The sequence below is a fragment of the Mustela nigripes genome, chromosome 5, assembly GCF_022355385.1.
Source record: "Mustela nigripes isolate SB6536 chromosome 5, MUSNIG.SB6536, whole genome shotgun sequence".
NCBI classification, from domain to species: Eukaryota; Metazoa; Chordata; class Mammalia; order Carnivora; family Mustelidae; genus Mustela; species Mustela nigripes.
In genome coordinates this window covers 62,136,065-62,155,164 of record NC_081561.1, presented here as the reverse complement: position 1 = coordinate 62,155,164, position 19,100 = coordinate 62,136,065, and the positions used below count along the sequence as shown (strand labels likewise).

The 19,100-nt window shown below is 49.1% G+C and overlaps 1 protein-coding gene across 1 annotated transcript; it reads left to right on the top strand.

The window, feature by feature from the left end:
* The first annotated feature begins 1,405 nt into the window (after positions 1–1,405).
* On the top strand, positions 1,406–10,753 carry NCR2 (natural cytotoxicity triggering receptor 2). The gene is made up of 5 exons (XM_059399087.1): positions 1,406–1,971; positions 2,118–2,459; positions 8,024–8,153; positions 8,249–8,359; positions 8,999–10,753. Exons 1-5 carry the CDS (start codon positions 1,884–1,886, stop codon positions 9,360–9,362), a joined length of 1,035 nt encoding a protein of 344 aa, XP_059255070.1. The 5' UTR covers positions 1,406–1,883; the 3' UTR covers positions 9,363–10,753.
* Positions 10,754–19,100: the final 8,347 nt, after the last annotated feature.

Genomic DNA, 19,100 nt, shown 5'->3' with positions numbered 1-19,100 from the left:
TTTGCTCAAAAACTTCCTGTCCCCTGGGCACCATGGACCCATGCTGACTCAGCAGAGAACAACTCAGCCAACCCCAAGCTGGAGGGACATAGAGAGAGTGGAATGTGGACAAAGGGTGATCTTGGCGGGCTGCAGGGAGGAGGCGACCTTTCTCAGTGGTCAGCAGCAACCAGACAAAGGGGATATCGCTGTGGGAAGCAGTTGCTGCACACCCTCACACAAGGGATACGCAGCTACACCGGTCGGGGCCAGAGCCCTCCCCCTCAGAAGGGTGCCCCCCACCTCAGCATTTTGTCTGTAGTTAGGTTTGGAGAGGAAACACAGAGCCCAGCCCAAGGCCAGGAAACAAACTGCCGGGAGTTCACCGCTGCAAGCACGTGTGGTTTGGTTTCCTGCCCTGATTGTGGGCCAGGCTTCAGCAGAAAGGCCCCATCAGAAGTCAGGAAGCTGGTCTAGTTATATCTTCACATCACCACATGACTTTGAGCAGGTCATGGACAGATCTGGGCCTCAGTTCCCCTGTGTCGGAGGAAAAACAAAACAGAACAGAACAAAAACAGCTCCCTCCCAAACCCCACCGTTGCATTAGGAAAGAGAGCACACACAAACACACTGGGTAAACGACTCGTGCAGCTGCGTAGCGGGTATCGGCCTGAGCTTCCCTTCTGACTCCACAGGTCCATCCTGCTTCTCCCCAGGGGTCTATAGGCAAGAGCACTCATGGCCCTCCTGTGTCCCTCCTCTTCTTGTCTGTCCTTTTGCCCTTATCCTCAGTCTCTGCTCACTTCCACTCCAAGCAGCAGGGCTCTGCACCCAGACAGAGTGGGGAGCAGGAGTCAGGGGCTCGGGAGGGGTGGTGGGGGTGGCAACAGGGGACTTGAAGCCAATACCCTCTTCAGTCATGAGCTCTTGGGGGGCTCCAGGCAGCAGCTGCAGACCATCAGAGCCCCGGGTGGCCACGGAAGAACTTACATGTTAGTTCAGGGCGAGGTGCCCTGATTCCCCAACCCCCACCTTCTGTTGTTCTATAGAAAATCTCTTTGTAAAGTGCATCATTTTTTAAAGTGCCAACATTCACTAAAGAAAGATGCGGAGTCCTGCTTCTGTGTAGCAATTACACAACCAGCGCTCTAGTGCCCACCGAGGGCAGGAGTTGAGGATTTAGATATGATTGGTGGTCCAGGCTCCTGTGCTCCAACCTCCTCCCGCTGACCTGTCCCTGCCACCAACCGGGCTCTCTCTGCTTCCAGTCTCACTCTGCCCTCCTTTGCCAGGGACCCTCCCTGCACTTTTACTGGCACTGAAACTCCACCTACTCCCCTCTCCCCTCCAGCACCCATAAAACCTCCCAGGGTGGAAACACGTCACTGACTCACCAGGCAGGACTGCGCATGAGGTTTCTGACCACTCTCAGGACCTGTGGGGTTTAGGGTTCTTGCTCAGACCTCTGAGTTCCCCTGAGATTGTCACCTACCCTCAATGTGGCTTGCCCTGGAAAGGAGGGCAAAGCCAGGGTCCTGCAAAGAGGCGGCAGTGAACAGAGAGGCAGGTGGGAAGCCCGTTACTTGACCACAGCTTCCTCCTGGCCATCCCAGCTCCTCCGCCCAGGGCAGCCCTGATGGGGAAGGGGTAGCTGGGCACGGAGGAGAGGAGCAGCCGCTACGGAGACCCAGGAGCCATGCACCAAGCAGGGCTATTGCCTCCACGTCCAGATTCGCAACTGCCCCTGGAGGTTCCGGCTTCCCTCTGCCTGCAATCAGCCCTTCTCAGCTCTCCCACTTCCCAGTCTGGCCTTGGCCTTTCTCATTTTGTCTATCTCAGAAGCGCTGGAAGAACTGAGCAGAGTCAGACCAGCTCCCGGTTTCCTCTTCCCTGGGGGCCCCATGTCTTCTCCTGCCAGCCCACAGGGAAAGGGCGGGAGGCTCTGGAAAGCCTTGCTCCTGCCACTGTTGCTGCCACTGCTGATCGCAGGTGAGGAGGAAGGGAAAAGCACAGGGAGGAGAGGAGGGTGCAATAGGGACATCTGGGACAGCGGGACATGGAGCAAGTGCTCTGGGCCATGGGACAGCTTATGGAGCTGGTGCTGGTGTGGCCCTGACCTGCAGCCTGCTCTCCAGGCTCATGGGCACTACCAGAGGCTCAGCATCTTCACCGAGTGGCAGGGCAGACGCTTTCTGTGACATGCCAGTACCCCCCCAAAGGCTGGCCCTATGAGAGGAAGGGCTGGTGTAAGGAGCTGTCAGCGTTCAAGTGCACCAGGCTCGTCACCAGCTCTGGTCCCGGCAGGCTGGTTCAGTCCTCTCGATTCTCAATCTGGGACAACCCTCGCACCGGCCTCTTCATCGTCACCATGACTGGTCTGAAGGAGGAAGACTCAGGACACTACTGGTGTAGAATCTACCACGCTTCCAGCAACTCTGTCTCTAAGTCCATAAGATTCTATCTGGCAGTGTCACCAGGTAAGCCCCTTCCTGGGGATCCCCTCGCTCCCTTCTGGTGCCTCCTGGTTTCTTAGTACCCCCCCCCATCCAATTCTTCTGGGAAGGCTGCTGGGAACAGGTGCACGCACACTCCCACCTCATTCGCTGCCCACCTTGATGATTTACAAGTCTCCTAAAATATGCTCAAACAGATCATTTGAACATGCTGACCAGCCTGAGCTCCTATGATCTGACCACCGGGGAGCCCAAGACTGCCCGGCATTTTTAGAGAAGGTGCCTGAATCTGGCACATAGTAGGTGCTCAGTAAATGTCTGGTCACTGGCCACAAACCAACCCCCCAACCATGTGGGTAGCATGTTGGGTTGTCCATTCCTCCTGGCCCAGATCAGCAGTCAGCATACTGGTCTGAAAGCCAAGGATGGTTTTTAGATGGTTGGGAAACAAGTAAAAAAAGATAAGATTTTATGACACATGACAATTAAAGGAAATTCAAACTTCAGTGTCCAGAAATAAAGGTTTGTTGGGAGCATAGTCATGCCTGTTTGCTTATCTCTGATCTAAGGCCATTTTCATGCTATAGGAGCAAAGTTGAATAGTTCCAACAGAGACAATAGAGGCCACAAGCCTTAAAGTTCAGTTATAAAAATGGCCCACGTTTTCGCTGCAAGTGTGCATGTAGGTGGTGGGTGTAGGTGTTCAACATTCTAGCCTTAATGTTGTAACGTGTCAGTCGTAACTGAGCAAGAACTTAGAAGGGAAATAGCAATTTCCTATATTAAATGCCATCCACACTTTAGACAAACAACCTGTATAGCCACACTGAAGGACTTTAATGTGACAAAGAAACATTCTTGCTTGTTAACTTCCTTAATCTGAATTACACTAAAACACCATAACTCTTCAGAGAAAATATATTCAAAATTGTTTTAATGCTTTAATAACACCTTAATAGAAAACCGGTCTCACAGAGTTATGTCAACAGAAATTCAGAAAGGAATTTCAAATCAATTTCCACAAGCTCAATATTTTTATTTTTAATTCTTACAAAAGGGAGCTAGTGATGTTCTATTTTCAAAGTGCATCCTCAATCCTTCGTCAGTAGCTGGTTCCAAAATCTATCCTATAAAGTTATGTTTATATTGAAAACCTCTTTTGATGAAAAAATGTATTCTGGATCTAGGAATTTCCTATCACATATCTCCTTTCGGCAGAAAATAAAATTCAAAACATTCTATCACACTATTAAGGTTTTTCCATGAGTACCTTTGCAGCTATCCGAATTCAATATCATCACCTGTTTTGATGATAATTGTTACCAAATTAAGAACAGGCTGTAACAACTCATAGAAACTTCTTCTGAACTTCTCTAACTCCTGTTTTTGCCCTGAGATTTTGTTTGCCATTGAACAATATGTTGCTTTCTTCCCTTGAGTGGAATAACCTCAAAACCATAATATAACCAATGCTGATTGCATGATTCACATCTTTAAAAAGTGAATCATAACTCAGTTTCGATCTTGCCAAAACATTAGGAGTCCTTTCCGTAGATCATACATTTTCAACAGAACTCTCCCTCTAGGTGATCTCTGTTAACCTGGCACACAATACCAACCGTGCAGGGTTTGCACATTATCACAGAATAAAGAGAATGATTTCAAATTCAATACACTCATCTTTATTCAATTATCTTTATTAACATATAATGTATTATTAGCCCCAGGGGTACAGGTCTGTGACTCGGTCAGGCTTACAAATTTCACAGCACTCACCATAGCACATACCCTCCCCAATGTCCACCACCCAGCCACTCTATCTCTACCCCCCCACAAGTCCCAGCAACCCTGTTTGTTTTGTGAAATTAAGAGTCTGTTACTGTTTGTCTCCTCCCAAACCCTACTTGTTTCATTTTTACGTTCCCAATCCCCCAAATCTCCCGCCCTGCCTCTCAAATTCCTCATATCGGGGAGATTATATGATCATTGTCTTTCTCTGATTGATTTATTTCGCTCAGCATAATACCCTCCAGTTCCATCCATGTTGTTGCAAATGGCAAGATTTCATTTCTTTTGATGGCTGCATAGTATTCCTGTGTGTGTGTGCACGCGCACGTGTGTGTGTGTGTTACATCTTCTTTATCCATTCATCTGTTGATGGACATATAGGTTCTTTCCGTAGTTTGGCTATAGTAGACATTGCTGCTATAAACATTCGGGTGCACATGCCCCTTCGGATCACTAGGTTTGTATCTTTAGGGTAAATGCCCAGTAGTTTAACGCATTCATCTTTTGTAATTCACAAGTTTTACCACTTTGGGAAGCGCACAGTGTGGGTCAGCCGGTACTTTCTCATAGCACGCCTTCTTAATCTGAATGACCATTCCAGAATGTCCTCCCGCCCAAGCAGCTACAGCCACCAGAACATACTCCTGCGTGAACCTGGAGCCCCAGACCCCTGGTCAATAATACAACCCTTCATGGCTCTATTCAGTTCAGCGATAGTTGTGTTTCTGACAATGAAGCAAAACGAGACAGAGGAATGACTTCCTCTCATCTTGTTCAAAATTCCATGTAGAGTGAAAAGAAAACCTTTACAAAATTTATAATTCAATCCTCTTTTTTTAAAAAAAGTTTATTTTGAATTTGTGGTTTTATGTTTTCCGTGTAAATGTCACTCATTTTCATGATGTAGTTGTTCATCAGCCAGCACATGTCAACAGCTAACTCACTGGGTTTGGTACTTCACCATTCATTATAGCTACAAAACTTGTGCCAAAGGCGAGTGTCATCGCTTCCCATGGCTGTTGGCACAAATCTCCACAAAGGCAGTGGCTTAAAACCGCACAAACTTGTGATTTTACAATTCTATAGATCAGAAGTCTGGAAGGGGTCTCACTGAGCTAAAATCAAGCCGTCAGAGGCTGTACTCTTTCTTGAAGGCTACTTGGACAGAATCCACTTCTTGCTCATTCAGGTCTTGGGCAGATTTCTGTTCCTTGTAGCGATAAGACCGAAGTCCTGTTTTCTTGCAGACTAGGTACTTTTCAGCTTTTGCAGCTTCTAAAGGCTGCCACATTCTTTGGCCTGTGGCCCCCTTCCTCCGTCCTCAAAGCCAGAGGCCCTTTCCCAGCTGCATTTCTCTCTGACTACAACTGGGAAACACTCTCTGGTTTTTTATTTTGTTTTGTTTTGTTTTGAAATTTCATCCATTTATTTGACAGATGGAGAGAAAGCATAAGCATGGGGAACAGAAGAGGGAGAGAGAAAATCAGGATTCCCACCGAGCAGGGAGCCAGACTCGGGATTCAATTCCAGGGCCCTGGGATCACGACCCAAGATGAAGGCAGAGGCTTAAACCAACTGAGCCACCCAAGTGCCCTCAATCCTTGTTATTAAATACTATCATTAGATGGGGTCCACCCAGAATCTCTCTCCACCCCCAAGATCTTTTTTTTAAATTTTCCTGTATTTTTTTAAATATTTATTTGACAGAAAGAGACAGCGAGAGAGGGAACACAAGCAGGGGGAGTGGGGGAGGGAGAAGTGGGCTTCCCGCTGAGCAGGGGGCCCGATGCAGGGCTCCATCCCAGGACTCTGGGATCATGACCTGAGCCGAAGGCAGACGCTTAATGACTGAGCCACCCAGGCGCCCCACACAAAGATCTTTGACCTTAATGGCATCTTTAAAGTCCATTTGGCCACGGAGGGTGACATTGAGAGGTTCCCGGTATGAGGACACAGACATTGTTCTGCCTACCCCGGTGACGGATAACCTTTTCAAATAAAACCAGTGCAAACCATTTGGAATAACTGCAGATGGGGAAGCATCTTTGGAATTAATTCCACAATCATCATTTGGTTTGTTATCACTGCGACATTCAGAGAAGAGATGGCTTTTCTTGACAAAAAGCTCAAGAACAGGGTGCCTGGGTGGCTCAGAGGGTTAAGCCTCTGCCTTCAGCTCAGGTCATGATGTCAGGGTCCTGGGATCGAGCCCCGCATCGGGCTCTCTGCTGGACAGGGAACTTGCTTCCTTCTCTCTCTCTCTGCCTGCCTCTCTGCCTACTTGTGATCTCTCTCTGTAAAAAAAAAAAAAAAAAAAAAAAAAAAAAAATAAAATCTTTAAAAAAAAAAAAAAAAAGCTCAGGGACTTTTGTTTTGCTGTTTGTGAGTCCCTGAATGAGCTAATCACTCCTCCACCTTAGCGAATCATGATAAACTCTAAATTTTTTTTATCAAGGATAGATTGAAATTTTCAATGATTATAAAAATAACAAACTATAAAAATAATTTTTTCAGGTGTTTACACAATTTTGGGTTAGAGTCAACGAACTACTGTTCAAGTATCATGGTCCTGCTCTATAGCTTGCCCCCATGGAGACTTCCATGACTGGGTGACAATGACCAAACTGGTCCATACCCTGTTCCACCGGACCTATGTGCCAGTCACATGCATGGATCTTGGGGCAATATCAAATTGATGTCGAATTTCAAGATCCTGACTCCCAATTTCTGTATTCACCTTGTACGGGCAGGTTATAAACAATCTGTGGACCAGCACCGGCCCATAGACCACACACTGTAGCTCAGGACTAGACTTTTGCCTGAGGGTCCTGAGGACCTCCTCTGGTTGGGCAAAAGGGTTGCTCCAGGTCATCCCTCCAGGCAGCCTCACCGTCATGTCCACTTGTCCATTGGCCTGGGACTCTCTCCTGTCATGGGGTGTCCCAACACCAGGCACCCTCTCCTCCCTGTCCCCTCAGCCCCTGCGTCTCTCTTTTCCTCAGCTCGGGGGAGACTGCTCCCCTCCTAGGCCCTGGGTAGGTGTGCAGACCTAGCTGAGGACCCTGACAGTCTCCATTTCCTGTCACAGCATTGGGGTGGACACCACCTGTTTCTCTTCAGGGCCTCAGCCACCCCCAATAGTCATTGTCCTCTTGTCTCCTTAATAGTCCCCATCACCTTTCCAGAGGTGACTTTCCACCAGCCTCCACCAAGAGCTCTTAGCACTGGTAGGTCTGGGGTCTTTCTGGAAAGGCAAAGTAAGTGGAGACAGATAGCTCACAAAGTTTCAGAATTAAGAGGGGGCCCCATAAAAGGTATTTACCTGGTCATTGAGGCAGTGGGGCCTGCGGAGGGGCTTAGGGTTCTGCTGCCAAACTGGGAAGGACAGGGGTGGGAAAGCAACCTTAAAATTCCCCATGAGGGACCCCATCCCCTAACAGTCCCAGAAGTATGAGCAAGAGAACAGATGCCAGAGTTGAGAGCCACTTAAAGACAGTGACTGTTTCCACACTTGGGGAGGCTGAAAGCTAGAGAGTGCCCTTCCAGCCATGTAGAAATGCTTAGAGGGAATTCCAGGTCTCCTGACTCCTCTTCCAGTGCTCTTTCCAGACCCAGGAATACCACCACAGGCCCTGTGTAGAGCCTGAGCCACAGCTCTGTCTAGTCTTGAGCCAGAGGACTTCACAGCCTGGGCCCACCCCCACGACTTGTTTTTTATCAGGGTTGACCGGCTTTCCTGCGGTCCAGAACAGATCTGCTGTCCCACCAGCTAACGAGGGGTCTTTCTCGCTCTCGGACAGCTCCTGCCTCCACACAGGCCATCCGGGCTTCTGCTGAGCTGGTCTCATCACTGACCCAGAGCTCTGTGCCCCCAGCTGGAAGAGCCAAGCAGGCCCCCAGGGCCGCCTCTGCCATCACCACCCTTTCACCGTGAGTTCAGGGTGGGATCCTCACCCCGACGGCCCTGGCTCAGGGGCCCAGCACCTCAAGCCCCTCCTCTCCCCTTCTTGTCCCCTGTCTTCCAGGCAACAAAACTCCACCCTCCGCTCTCACCCTGCAGCCCCCAGCGCTCTGGTCCCGGTGCTCTGTGTGCTGCTTGTGGCCAAGGGTCTGGCGCTAACAGTCCTGACTGTCCGGTGAGTAGGTTTGGTTGGGCTTGGGGGGGAAATGGAGCCCAGAACGGCTTCTGTCCTGGACCCATGGTCAGACAGGGAATCAGCCAGTGAACACAGAAGCAGGAAAAACTGTACCCAACAGGGCTGTCCAGATGAGTCCCTCCTGGGCTCCATCCATCGCGTGTGCTCACTAGCGGCCCTCCCCTGTGTCCTTCTCAAACTCGGGTGCCTTGTCCACACCTCTCAGTCTGTTTCTCCCTTGCCTCTTCTCCTTCTCCTCCTTTCCTTCCCCTGCTCCTCTCCTGCTCTGATTCATCCCTCCTCCTGGACCACTGACCTGTATTCAACCTTCCACTCCCTATCCTTCCAGGAAGGCCTACCCACAGCCATCAGGCCAGGGCACCCTCCCAGGGCCCAGCCCCTTCCCAAGTGGTGAGGGAGAAAGGCTGTGTGCAGGAGGGAGAGTCATGCCCTGGGGAGAGGGGAAGGCAGGAGGGTGAAGGTAGGGGGGCACTGGGGGAAAGAAAGCCAAACCAAGAGCTCCTGGGGTCAGGCTTGCTGAAGGAGGGATCAGCTGTGGGGGACAGGGTGACTGGGTCAAAGTGTGGATTTGAGCCACTCCCTATATTTCTCTCCAAACACCCCCCCCCCCCATCTCAGAGCCTTAAGGAGTCCACACGTGCAACATAGAGGGAAGTCTCTGATGCATCCAGCTCCGCCCAGACCCCAGGCCTCGGGATCCAAGGATGGCCAGTCTTCCCCAGGCCCCCAGGGAGCTCCTCCCTGGACTCTGAACCTTTTGTTCACTGCAAAGAAAAGGCAGAAGTCCCCCAGAACTTGCTCCAAGACCCTTGGCTACACCCCTCGCTCCAGTGCTGAGGATTTCCCAGCCTTGCCTCGTCCCAAGATCCAGGGCCACCTGCTGCTCACACACAACTGGCTTCTGGGCCAGCACCATCCGGGTATGGGAGCTGAAGGCCAGTGCTGTCCCCCAAACCCGAGCCGGCACTGTGGGCGACTCTGACTCCTCTCCCCACTGTCTCCTGCCCTACTCTTCCTTCTCATCCCCCGGCTCCATCCTCCTCCTCCCTTCCCCTTCTTCCCCTCCCCCTTCCTTTCCTATCTGTAGCCCTCCAGCTCAGCCAAGATCCCAGGTCACCCCCAACATTTCTCTCCCCATCTCCATTTGCTCAGCCACACTCTGCCCAGCTGCTCTGTTCTGCTTCTCTCTGTTATTGCTGCCTCTCCATCCTCTTCCTCCCTCTTTGCAAATCCCCACCCCTGGGCACTTGTACCTGGCCAGTCTGTCAATCACCTAACTCATGTCCTGCCTTTGGTCTCCACCTCCTGGATTGCTCCCCCTTATCCATCCCTTCTCAAACACCCCGTGCATTTTTACTGCATGGGAGACCGAGTCCTGTATCATGATTGGGGCCTCAAGTTCTTCCAGGTTCAGCCTCCCCCTGTCACCATGTCACCGTGCACCCCCCCACCCCCGCTTCATGCTGCCCTCACTGCCACCAAGAGGGCTGCAGGCTCCGGAGAGCAGTGACCCTCCCTTTTCTTGCACAAACTAAGCAGGAGGCTCCACACCTGAAACCAGCCTGGGCTGACCCCAGGCACTGCCCTCCTAGAGCTACTGTCTCTCTGACGCTTCTCTCTCCATGTCAGACTTTCCAGACTGAAACTTTCTTTTCCCTCCTGTTCTTCATCTATTTTTCTTTATTCCTACTTTCCAGGAAAGTTCCTCAAGGATACATTCCGGTTCTTCTATTCAAAATTTACTATTTATGCTACCACAGCTTAACATTTCTAAATGGTCCAATTGTTCTCTAAATGTTTTACAGCCTGCATGTTTTCTTTGGGGATGTAATTTTTTTCTCGGGCAATATAAAAGTTTTCACTTTTGAGGGTTGGTTTGTTTGTTTTTAAGCTTTGTGTATCTTCTGTTTCTTCCAAATACCTTTTTGTATCTTCTGTGTTCTCCTTTCATTGACTTCTGTCTTTCCTCAGAACTTTCTGGAAACCTCTCCTGCTTCTTGGCAGCCCTTCAGGAGTTAAAAGCTTGGAGGCTCCCTGTGTGCTACAGAGATTTGTGGACGCTACATTGATTTGGCAAGGGCATTGTTACAGATTGTTATGACTCTCCCCGCCCCATCTCCATTCACATGTTGAAATCCTAACCACCCCCCAATAATGGTATTTGTAGGGGGGGCCTTGGAGGTGACTGGGGGGGGGGATGGTGCCCTTATTAAAAAAACCCTACAGCATTCTCTGGCTCCTTCCACCCTGTGAGGACGCATAGTAGACAGACCTGTATGAATCAGGGAGGTCTCGCCAAACAACCAATTCCACTGGCAACTTGGTCTTGGACTTCCCAGTCTCCAGAACTGTGAGAAATAAATGTTACATAAGCCACCGAGTCTGTGGTATTTTTGTTACAGCAACCCAAGTGGACTAAGATAAGCATGGCTGCATTTTTTTCTCTTTGATGTCAGTTTCTCCAAAAAGGCTCTTTGAACTGTTCTCCTGGGGGTGAAAGCTTGGTTCTAGGCACCAACTGTAGCAAAGGAAAGGGCATCTCTGCCCAGCATCTGTTTTCACTCACTTGGGCGCCAGGTGGAAGACGCTTTCCCTCTCTGCCGTGCCAGGTTCCCTGAGCAGGAATCTCTGACTCAAACCTCATCAGAGACTAACCTGCAGGTTGTCTGCAGGGGGTGAAGAGCGGAAGGAGAAAGGATGTGGGCAGTTGATCTACTCGCTCTGTCTCAGGGGAGGCAGAGAAGATACGAGTCTGACCACTTCTCAACCGAGCCCCCCACTTGTACTCTGTGTCCTGAACTACCCATGCCTCCCATTTCGAGGGGTTTCTGGGATTCTAAGGTAAAAGGGATTCACTTCTTATTTCTCCTACCCCCTTTTATCTGGTCATTAAAGTCATCCTATTGTTACCCAGCTTTAAGATGCCCCTGGAGCTCTCTCTCTCTCTATATCCCCGAAGATGGATATATATAATTTTTACCCACTTACCACCACTTCCCTCACACAAATTCCACACCTCCTTGGTGAGAACAGAGAGGACTCAGATTTTCCATCAAACCGTCTGTCCCCACTCCCACTACCATGGACAGGACTGAGCGAGACCCCCAATCTCCACTTGCTCCTGTAAAGATTCCCACCCTGCCCTTCTCCACCCCGCCCCCCACAACCAGTGCTGGAACCCCCAGACCTGTGGCTTTGTTCCTTTCTCCCTGTTTATTCCAGTCACAAGAGCCCGGGGCTCCCTGGTCCTCCCTCATCACCCAGGATCGTGTCATAATAAGACCTTGTGAACTCATCAAGTGAGCCCATTTCCCACTCTTTCCCAAAGCCATCAATCTTTTTGCTCTTCCCTCTGAAATATGAGCACTCACAAGCTCAACTTCTCTGTAGGTCACCTTCCTATGTTCACAGAAATCTGCCTTTCCTCTGAGAACACTGCTCTCTCTGTAGTTGGGTGACATTTCACTCTCCTTTACCACTAGGCCTGATGTGGGCAGGGTGTCCTCTTCGCTCCTCATGGCCACTTCCTATCTTCTTAGCCTACCTAAAGCAGCCCCACAGTTTATTTCCTGCCATCAGACTATACCATAGACCGCATTACTGTGACATCTTCTATACTCTCCGGAGTCACCCTCCTTCTTCTCATTGTCCTTAACTGTTGGCTTATGGTTACTCCTACGGTTCCTGTCATCACTTGGTGAGCTGGGGCCCACCTGGACTCATGGACCATCCTCCCAAATCCCTGGCCTCCCAGTTCCTCCCAGTTCCCTCCCCTGGCCTCTCCCACAATGATTTCATCGCCTTCCTGCCTCGGCCACCCATTCAGATGGTCAACAGGAGTAGTGGCTCCCTTCCTTGGTCTTAACTCAGAGCACCCACCTTCCAGCCACACCACCTGTCTCTCTAGCTCAAGCCTGCTCACCTAATCACAGTGCCCCTTCAACCCCACTGGGATCCCTAGTCCCCTAGTCTTGCCATCTTGTCCCTCTCCCTCACTGCACTCATGCTTTCCTTTTCCTTGGCTTCCATGGCCCACCCTTACAACTGCTCTTTGGCATACAGTTTCAATTCCTTTTCCCCCTCTGCTTTCATTGAACGCTCCTGGCACAACTCCAGCCCTGGTTGTATCCGGCTTTCCATTGCTCCATCCTGCATCTTGTCCTAAAGCTGAACACAGCTGGAGAAAAGCAACCTACCTTGAAAAGTCTCTCCCTTACACAAGTGGTCTCCATTCTAGACCTCTTGTTCACACTGTCCTCTGGCCCCCCTCCCACATTCCAGTGCCTTCTCCTCACCCTCAGCTGGTGTCCTTGCACCTTAACTCACTGAAAACAATGAGGTCTATTTGGTCCAATTGCACCCATCAATTATCCCCTTCTGTGCCCCAAGTGCACTCTCTTTTCCTTGCTCCCATCACAGCTGAACTCTTCACATAGGAACCCATCCCGTCTTCTCTTGTCTACCTAAGAAAATTACTCCAGAAGTTCACCCCCTCTCATGCGTCATGACAATCAGAATGTAAATGGGCTATGATGCTTTAAAAACTCTCTCTTGGGGCACCTGGGTGGCTCAGTGGTTTAAGCCTCTGCCTTCTGCTCAGGTCATGATCTCAGGGTCCTGGGATCGAGTCCCGCATCGGGCTCTCTTCTCAGCAGGAAGCCTGCTTCCCTCTCTCTCTCTGCCTGCCTCTCCATCTACTTGTGATTTGTCACTGTCAAATAAATAAATAAAATCTTAAAAAAAAAAAAAACTCTCTCTTGACCCCACAGCACCTCCACCTACTGCCCCGCATCCTATTGCACTTTATGACAAAACCCATAAAAGGAGTAGATACATTCTCAGTCCCCAATATCTCTCTCTCTCTCTCGTCTCTTAAACTCCAATCAGGACTTTGTTTGACCCACTCCCTGAAACCTCTTGCCCCTGTCTCCAGTTACTTCCACATTGCTAACTCCAGAGGTCAAGCCTCAAAACTCATCGTATTGGAAAGATGAGCGGGTTTGGATATGACTTACCACTACTCACTTCCTGAAATGCTTTTTTCCCTTGGCTTATAACAACAACAACAAAGTCTTGTCGTTTTCCTCCCGACTCATTCGATGCTGTGCAGTAAGTTACCCAAAAACTTAGTAGAGTAAAACAACAAATGATGTATTTATTATCTCAAAAATAAGTCTGGAGCAGGAAGTCAGAAATTTGGCAACATCTTAACTAGTGTTCATGATTCAGAATCTCTCATGCACTGCAGTCAGGATGTCAGCAAGAAATGGAGTCATGGGAAAGCTTGACAACTGTGGTCCAGTTCCAAGATGGCTCACACACACGGTTGCTGGGATGAGGCCTCAGTTTCTCTCTATGTGGGGCTTACTTCATGATGTGGGAGCTAACTTCCTCAGAGAGACCGATCCAAGAGAGACTGAGGAGGAAGTCACAGTGCCTTCATGATCTAGTCTGTGAAGTCACACACACTTCAATAGAAGGTGGTCGCTAGGGCCAGCCCACACTCAGAGGGAGAGGGATGGGTCTCCATATCTGTAGGAAGAGCTACAGAACCACCACAGTTCCTCCTCTGCCACAAATTATTAACATTTCTCCCTCATTCAAAATATAGTCATCTAAAATGCATTCACGGGTAAAGGAAGTCAAAAGGTAAAGATGCAACATTAAAAAATGGAGAGAAAAAAGATACACCCATCCATCCCCTCCAAAAGCTTCCACAAATCTCACTGGAATATGGCATCAGCATTAGGTCCAGAAGATTGTCACTTAAATCAGGCCCGAACATGGATGAGTTTCCTTGGGTGAAGTTCCTTACATACAGCTCCTTGGGTGCAGTTAGTTCTCCATATGAAGACTTATGGGTGGAAGAGACAAGTTATCTACCAGACACAAACCCAACATACAATGGTGGCACAGGCCTAGGATAGAACAAGAGTCATCCCTGGTCAAAAGAGTGGAGGTGGGAGGCAAATAGAGCAGTGATCTGTGGAAAAACTGGAGCTCCACCAGACAGACACTGGAAATTCCTTGATTTGGCTCTGCCTTACTTTGACCTGGAAATGAGTCATCATGGCTCTTAGCCTCTCACAGTGGGCTCTGGGTCTGCCCTCTGAGGCATCCTTCACTTTCCATGAAAGGCTGCCTATACTTATAGCTTCGTAGTGTTCTCAACCTGCTTCCTTCCAGAAGAATTGGGAGGATACAAAGGCCTTTTTAAAATTTTATACTCTGTTCCTTTCAGTCCAAGTTGGTGGTACTTTGTGAATATCACTCTCTAAAAAATGTGTGGGTCTCCTGTGAATCTTATTGAAATCCACTCCATTAGACAAAAACCGTACTCACAAATCTCTTCAAGATAAGGTCTTTTCCATACATTGGGCTTCTGCTGAGAAGCTGAAGGGTAATCTCTTTTACCATCAAGGAAGCCTTGAGTTTCATTGAAGGAGTCCGTGAGGTATGTACCCTCAAGATCCTTAGGGGGCTTTTGTCTAAAGCATTATCTTGATCTTTCTCGGGTCCTAACAAGAGATTCCACAACCAAGCTTGGCTTCATCTTTAGACCATATTTTCCTGAAAGCTTTAGCGTCATTCACTATGTGGAGATCCTGAGAACTTTCAAAGCCATCAGAATCCAGCTCTTTCATGTTGAATAGCCCTGCCTATAGTTTACCTCCCTGCTCTCACAGTTTCCAGTAAGCCAAGGGAAGAAACCAGGCAGCCTCCTCGAAACTTGGCCTGGAGGTCTTAGCTACACCACCCAGTTCATCACATATTTCTTCTACTTTCCACATTACTGCTGCTGGCTGTGTTGCTAACCTTCTGCCACCACACAGCAAGGATCCTTTCTTCTTCTCTCCTACTGGCTCAGTGGATTTGGGAGAATGTTCTTTATGTCTCTATGCCCAATCTCCTCCGCAGGAAAAGGAGAACTGATAGTATCCACACACTATTTGGATTACTAAGTGGGAAGGTATATTCATAATGCATCAGACATATGGAGGACATGAGGAACAAATGCTGAGCTTTAGAGGGAGTGAGGTGTAGTGGGAAGAGGATTCACCTGTTACAGAGCAGAGGCCACTCAGAGCTGATCTCAGCTGGAGGGACAGAGAGCCTACAGGGAGTTGGCTCCTCTTCTTGGTAGACAGCAGAGGGGAACACAGGAAAGAATCAGATTGAAGAAACTGACCAACCTAGGCCCAAAACACATGCATATTCACTGACATCCCCGTTCAGGCCAGTAGTGGCCAGGGACAGCCTTCCTCCTTACCAGGAGGCTGTGGTGACCAACTCAGTGTAACGGGATGGGAAGGGGGTAGCCTTTGCATCTGGGTGCCATTCTGCCACAGTTCCTGACCCCCTCCTTCTGGATTCCTGCTCTGATTGCAGGTGGGACATGCAGTGGACAACCCTGATGGAACCCAGGAGCCCAGATGCCAGTAAAGTCACCTGCCACTTTCAGTAGGTCATTGACCTTCTCCAGATGCATCTCCTCTCCTGTAGGGAGATAAATATTGCCACCACACGGTTGGGAGGGCTTAGATAAACAACACAATTGGACAAGCCTTGCACATTATAAAATTATGTGACTACATATTGCTTCTGAAGTTTTCTTCAAATTCTTTTTTTTGCTTTATTTTGTCTCTTAAAGTTTTATTTACTTAAGTAATCTCTACACCCAACTTGGGGTTCGAACTCATGACCCTGAGACCAAGAGTCACACACTCCTCCAATGCATCCAGCCAGGAGCCCCTAAGTTTTCTTCAAATTCTAAAACTGTCCTGCATTCCCATATCTGATCTCCAGGGGACCAACTTGTCCACTTTTTACTGTTTTCTCCATCATCCCCCTTCTTATCCTCACTTCTCCCATTGACCCCTGGACACTCAGGAACCCCATCAGTGCTGTTCCAAGCAGGAAAAGGGGGGCCCCTGGGTGGCTCAGTCGTGAAGCGTCTGCCTTCAGCTTAGGTCATGATCCCAGGGTCCTGGGATCGAGCCCCACATTGGGCTCCCTGTTCAGCGGGAAGCCTGCTTCTCCCTCTGCCACTCCCCCTGTTTGTGTTCCCTCTCTCACTGTGTCTCTGTCAAATAGATAAATAAAATCTTAAAAAAAAAAAAAAAGCCAGGAAGGACACTACATATAAGCCCAGTGGGCAGAGGGGCACAGGGTGAGCAGGACTTGGAAATGAGATCCCGATTATTGTCCCAGCTCAGCCCTGTGTGAGCTTGGGCAGATCATGTCCCTCTCTGAACTTCTTTTTCTTTCACTGAAAAACAAAGGGGATGGAAGTGAGTTCTAAAGCCTCTTCCACAGGTGGCTAAGCCGATGGGCATGAAAAGAACTTCCCTGCACCTGGCTAAGTCTCCAGGGACAGAGCACCATGAGATGCAAACAGACAAAAGAGCCCACAGCCCTAGAACACAGCATCTATAGGTGGAGGGGCCCTTGTGGAAGATTCCAGTGTGGACAGAGGGAAGGAGCAATGGCGTGGGAACAAGGTTGGAATGGCAGGTGGCTGGGGAGGAGATGGAAGAAGCAGGATGCTGGTGGACAGTACAGAGTGGCAGAAGGAACACAGCAAGGAGGAGTATGATATTACAATTTATAATAAATCTATATTGTGGTCTTCATCCATGGTTCCTGCTCAAAATCATTGGAATTTCCTGAGCGATCAAAGTCTCTTTAAAAAAAAAAAAAAAAGTAGGCTCCACACCCAGCATGGAGCCCAACATGGGGCCTGAACTCAGGACCCCAAGATCAAGGCCTGAGCTGAGATCAAGAGCCGGACACTTTACCGACTGAGCCACCCGGGTGCCCCAATCAAAATCTCTTTTGCTCCTGAGATGGACGTATCTTTTGTCATATTTGGTCTCTGTCTTCAGTTCCCAAAATGTCAGAGCCATAAAGGTGACATGGGTGACTTGTCATTCAAAACAAACCCCTTGCCACCACCTCTGAGTTTATGTTAATGTGCTGACATTTGGATACTCCCTAAGGATGGGGGCTGGTTGCCAGGGGAACCAACCCTGGTTAGAGGGTTGGAACTTTTAATCCCATCCCCCAATTTCCCGGGAGGGGAGAGGTGCTGAAAGTTGATACAGTCTCCTAAGGCCAGTTATTTAATCAGTGGTGCCTATGTAAGGGAGCCTCTAAAAAAATCCAAGGAAGGAAAGGGTTTGTGGTGTTTCCACATTGGGGAACTAGAATGTTTCCACCCAGGGTCCCAAGCGACCCTGGGACAGAAGTTCCTGCGCTTGTAAACTCACCTTACTCATTGCTTCCTCTGATTGTTGCCACAGACCTTTTAATATTCTTTGTAATAAAACAGTCATCTAGTGAGTCAACAAGTTTTCTGAGTTCTGTGAGCCACTCTACAAATTAGTGGAGCCCAAGGAGGGGGTCGTGGAAACCCCCAATTCATAACCAGTCAGAAGCACAGGGGACAATCTGGGACTTGTGACTGGCATCTGTAGTGGGGGACCACATCCTTTACCTGCAGGATCTGCCCCTGACTCCAGTCAGTAGTATCAGAACAGAGTTCCACTTATGGGACACGCAGTCAGTGACTGTGAAGAAGTGAGTTAATTGCTTGGTGGTATGGAAAAAGCACACATCTTAATGAGGAGTTTGCTGTGGAGTCACATTAGACTTTGGAGTGACCATGACCTCATGTGCTCCTAGCGAGGGTGCAACGTCCCAGGAAAGGACTGAAGCCCCTGACCCATCTCTATCCACCCCTACGGGTCTGGCAGCATGCTGGCATCCAGGGACAATTCAGGCTCCCAGGCTTGGGGTCTTTTCCTCAGAAATCCACCTCCTTTTTTTTGCAGTCCTCAGCCTCCCTTCTGGGCTCCTCTGAGGACCAGACTACATCCCAGCCCCAAGGAGGGGAATTCTGGGGAAACCGGTGGTCTCGCTTATGCAGACCAGAATTTCTGTCTCCTGGGGAAGTGCCGAATATACTGGAGAAATCTGAATATGGACTGGGTAGAATAGTCTATTAAGAAATGGTTTTTAATTGCATTGGCTATGATAATATTAATTTGCTATGTAGCAAGAAGCTCTTTTTTTTTTTCTTTCAGAGCTGCATACTGAATTATTTAAGGGTGAAATGTCAGGCTATCTGCAATTTATTTTAAAATACTTCCTCATAAAAAGTACAGTGAGTTAAAAATAAAGAACTGGAGTGGGGTACCTGGACTCCACACTCCAGAGACCGTGTCTGCTACAGGCACGTCCTGCTCCTCTCTGGAAATTAGACAAATGCCTCCTTCCTGCTCCCCCCTCCTCCACCAGATCCCATTCCTACAGAGAAATTACCAAAAAAGCTCTCTTCGAGGCCCACTGATGAGAAAAATGCAAACCTTCCGGGGACTGACATGCAAACCCACCATGGAATCTGCCCCCCCACCCTGCAGCCCCAATGACCGATGCACCCTAGGGTTCTTCTACCTGGGTGTCATCAAGGGACAGCAACGGCAGCCACCACCGAACCCACCGTCCCAGCAACATGCCCAGGTTTCTGTGAAGCCCTGAACTTGACACCGGTTGGGGGATCTCTGTGCTCCCATCACAGATCACAGGGTATTTTCACAGATGAAACCTTCCCTGAGGAAATGGGTGTCCATAAGCTTCAATCTGCGTCTAGGTTCACCACACCAGGCTTCTTGGGGCTTTTTTCTCTTTCCTTTGCAAATTAGGTAGAAACATCAACATT

Excerpts from the sequence above, each read along its gene's own strand:
- NCR2 (XM_059399087.1), top strand. The coding sequence starts at position 1,884 with ATGTCTTCTCCTGCCAGCCCACAGGGAAAGGGCGGGAGGCTCTGGAAA. Across the intron at positions 1,972-2,117 it reads GCTGCCACTGCTGATCGCAG|GCTCATGGGCACTACCAGAG; the intron begins GTGAGGAGGAAG and ends CCTGCTCTCCAG. Across the intron at positions 8,154-8,248 it reads GCCATCACCACCCTTTCACC|GCAACAAAACTCCACCCTCC; the intron begins GTGAGTTCAGGG and ends CCTGTCTTCCAG.